This window comes from Nicotiana tabacum, chromosome 13 (assembly GCF_000715075.1).
Source record: "Nicotiana tabacum cultivar K326 chromosome 13, ASM71507v2, whole genome shotgun sequence".
NCBI classification, from domain to species: domain Eukaryota; kingdom Viridiplantae; phylum Streptophyta; class Magnoliopsida; order Solanales; family Solanaceae; genus Nicotiana; species Nicotiana tabacum.
Window position 1 is genome coordinate 93,511,725 of NC_134092.1, and position 3,551 is coordinate 93,515,275.

At 36.5% G+C, this 3,551-nt stretch overlaps 1 protein-coding gene across 1 annotated transcript; it reads left to right on the forward strand.

Annotated features, from left to right (window-relative positions):
• Positions 1 to 1,209: 1,209 nt before the first annotated feature.
• On the forward strand, positions 1,210 to 2,336 carry LOC142168233 (mitochondrial hydrolase YKR070W-like). Its single transcript, XM_075228892.1, has 3 exons — positions 1,210 to 1,410; positions 1,938 to 2,126; positions 2,172 to 2,336. The coding sequence occupies exons 1-3, from the start codon at positions 1,210 to 1,212 to the stop codon at positions 2,334 to 2,336; spliced, it is 555 nt and encodes a 184-aa protein (XP_075084993.1).
• The last annotated feature ends 1,215 nt before the right edge of the window (positions 2,337 to 3,551 follow it).

The window sequence follows — 3,551 nt, forward strand, 5'->3', positions numbered from 1 at the left end:
GCTTGCAAAGAATCCGTGAGTTCTTCAATGGTTATGGTATCCAAATATTTGGACTCTTCAATAGCTACAACAATATATTTAAATTTTGAATCAAGGGATCGTAGTATATTTGCAACGACCCTATCATCACTCAAGTCTTCACCATATCTCTTCATTTGATTGATAATAGCCAAAACTCTTGAAATATAATCCGAAACGGATTCGGATTACTTCATATGCAATGATTCAAACTCTCCTCTTAAGGTTTGGAGACGAAATCTTTTCATTTTATCCAAACTTTTAAAGGAAGTTTGAAGAACCTCCCATGCTTGCTTTGAGGTGGTTGCATTTGCAACCTTCTCAAACATCTTGTCATCCAAACTTTGATGGATGAGAGTGAGCGCCTTTTGATCTTTCTTTTTAAAGGCAGCATCATCTTTCACTACATCACCTCCGACTTCTACCGGTTCCCAAACATCATAGGCACCAAGCAAAGCATTCATCCGGATACACCAATTTTCATAGTTCTCTTTTGTGAGCATAGGAATTTTAAATGGAATTCCATTACTATTTGTCATTTTCTCTCCAAGTTTGGCTGTCTCTCAAACATACCGGCTTTGATACCACAATGTTAGAAATTTTAGAAGACCAAGACAACACAAAAGAACACTCAAAACTCACAAAGAAAAAAGTGGAGGAAAGAATAATTTTTATTCAACTTGTCTTGCTCCAAATGACTAGGAATATATGGCTATATATTTATAGGAGAAATCTTTCATATATCTAGCCTACACTACGTGTAAACATAATAATTAAGTCCACACCTTATATCTTTCAAGGTACATGAATGACACTACTAGACATTGTATCTTCCAAAGTACATCAATATGTTCATACTCTAATACATGTACTAAATTAATATTCTAGTTCATGAACTAATGTAGACAAATTTAAACAAATAAAAACAAATTTATATTGTTCACATTTCAACAATTATAACCTTTGGAAGAATATCATTAGAGAGCTAAGGTGTGCAGAGAGAACAGAAGCTCATAGATGATCAATCCTTTTCCTTTCTTTTCCATATGGGAACTAGGGTGTAAATAAAAAATATTAATTTCATTCTACCCCCCCCCCCCAAAATTATGGTGTATCCCTTGCACACCATACATCCTTCGCTCTTTCTCTAATTATTTACTGTCATGTATTCTTCTTCTGCTCACTAGCTGAATGATACAGGTCCTCTGTGATATTTTGACATCTGGAGGTCTTCCTGGGAAGAAGAGTGAGCATCAGCTATATTTATATTTTGCTGCCGATGATCTTGAGTACCAGGTTGCTAATAAACCTAATCCCAGATATAACTCACTCACATTTGTTAGAGAATCCAGTACATCTGCAGAACTTTTAAGACAAAAGTTATTCCTCAGAGTGATTCTGATCTTTTTAGAATGAATTGTATCATAGATGCAAAGGATAAGAACATAAAAAAGAGCATGCTATTAATCATCTAGTACGAGATAAGAGATAGTAGATGCTTTTTTTAAACAGTTGTTATTTGCAATAGTTGATTCTCTGCATGGATCTCCAATACTATGACATTATGGGCCAAATCTGACCTTCTTTTAATTCTGAATGTATATTTACTGGAATAGCTTCTACTCTAACCTCTTATATGATGTTTCCTTATTGAGAGTACTACTCAGGTGTCAACTTAGGCAGGCAGCATTTTCTTGTGAGCGTCTTGGTATGGGCGCATTCAGAATTGCCCTAGAAGGTGTCTTAGGTAGTTTCTGTGTTCGTCCAACTTCTACTTCTGCCTTTTGTTGGAGATATCTATATATACTGGCGGTATGCATAGCCTAAAGATGTGCAAGAGATTTTAAATTTCACATTTCATAACAAGAAATGTAAAATGTAATGCGAAATTCTGAATAATTCCCAGAATTCATTTGAAGCCTTCGGAGTATACATCTTTTGGGAAGCCAAATCCATTTGTTTTCCAAAGTGCTGGTGCCATATTGAGAAATCTTCAACTCTCTCGTCAAAGTAATGACCTCTCTGGTGATAAAGATGCTATACATGCTTTCAGAACTCTGTACATGATTGGTGACAATCCATTTGTCGACGTAAAAGGTGCACAGCAGGTTTATTGCTTGTTAACATGATTCCTTCGCGCCCTCTACAGACAGATTGCTTCAGATCATCACTATCTTGAAGTTATTGTCTATATGATTGTAACGACAATTTTAGGCAGGGCATCCTGGTTTTCAATTTTGACGAGGACTGGTGTTTTCAATGAAAGAGGAAATCATGCAGAATTTCCTGCTGATCTAGTAAGCTTTTCTATTCTGTAATGATGCGTAAGTTCCCTTGCTCATTATCAATTCATGTGCTTTAGTTCTTGTGTGTCAATATTTCAAACTCCCATACCCCTAAGTAATCAATGTTTCTGATGTAATTATTACTATTGTATACGGAACTAATCAAGATTGGAGCACAATGGACCGAGGTTCGTCATTATAATATCGAGCTATGATGTGAAGTTGGAAGGTCGAGCTCGAGAGTCAGAGACCGATCATTATCAAGATCGAGCTCGAGACCCAAAGACCGATCAATACCGAAACCGGTGAAGATCGAGACGGAGCCAAAGAACAAAAAAACCGTTATAACCGCATTTGGGGAGAGAATCTCGGCAGAAATCACAACTTGAATCAAGGAAAAACTTATTAATTAATCTATCATGGGATCCCCACTATGTATTTTTAATTATATTCAAAGTAGGATTCCCTCACTATATTAAGAGTGGTTATCATCTGTAAAAGGGGAGATTTATTCATTCACATTTAGATTTAGATTCATTGAGATTTACATAACATCTAGCAAATATTATCATTTTTGGGCTTTGATATTGATTCATCTTGTTTTCTTATCAATCACTCTTTATTCAATTTGGGTTTGTATTTATTTCCTTCTATAACTAATTTAAATATCCATTTATATATTTTTTCCAGATTTGTATCAATTTATATCACGTATCTATAGAACTACGTACAAATTCAACTCTATCTGTTTTTTGGTTAAACAATTTGGCGTTCACCGTAGGGTTAAAGATAATAATGGTTATTTGGTATGAATCTCTGCAAAACACGCTATTTTACACTTGCTCTTGGGAGTGTCTTTGATTTCAGGTTAAAAACGACGAACTCTCAAATAATGGCCCTACCTATCGACAACGAAGCTGGCCTTCAAGATGAGAATAACAAACTGACGCCCGGGGATGAAAGACCACTCGTTGACCCCGTTGGAACTCGGGACGTAGATCCAATTGACGTTAATTCACATGTACCCATTGAGGCGAATCAACGTTCCGACCCCGAAAACATCATTTATGGTGGAACTCAATCTGCAGTTTGAAATACTCAAAATGTTGGAGAAGACGGGATCAACCTGCGTATGATTTTCGAAATGTTGCAAGCTCAAAAGGTAGCAATAGCTTAGTTGATGAGCCAAACCCAAGCACCGAGCAGGCCTGAGGCTGGTCCACCCCGAGAAGTCACCCACAAAATAGG

Coding starts and splice junctions, on each gene's coding strand:
- LOC142168233 (XM_075228892.1), top strand. CDS start 1,210: ATGATACAGGTCCTCTGTGATATTTTGACATCTGGAGGTCTTCCTGGG. Junction 1,411..1,937: donor GACAAAAGTTATTCCTCAGA/GTGATTCTGATC, acceptor ATTCATTTGAAG/CCTTCGGAGTATACATCTTT. Junction 2,127..2,171: donor ACGTAAAAGGTGCACAGCAG/GTTTATTGCTTG, acceptor CTCTACAGACAG/ATTGCTTCAGATCATCACTA.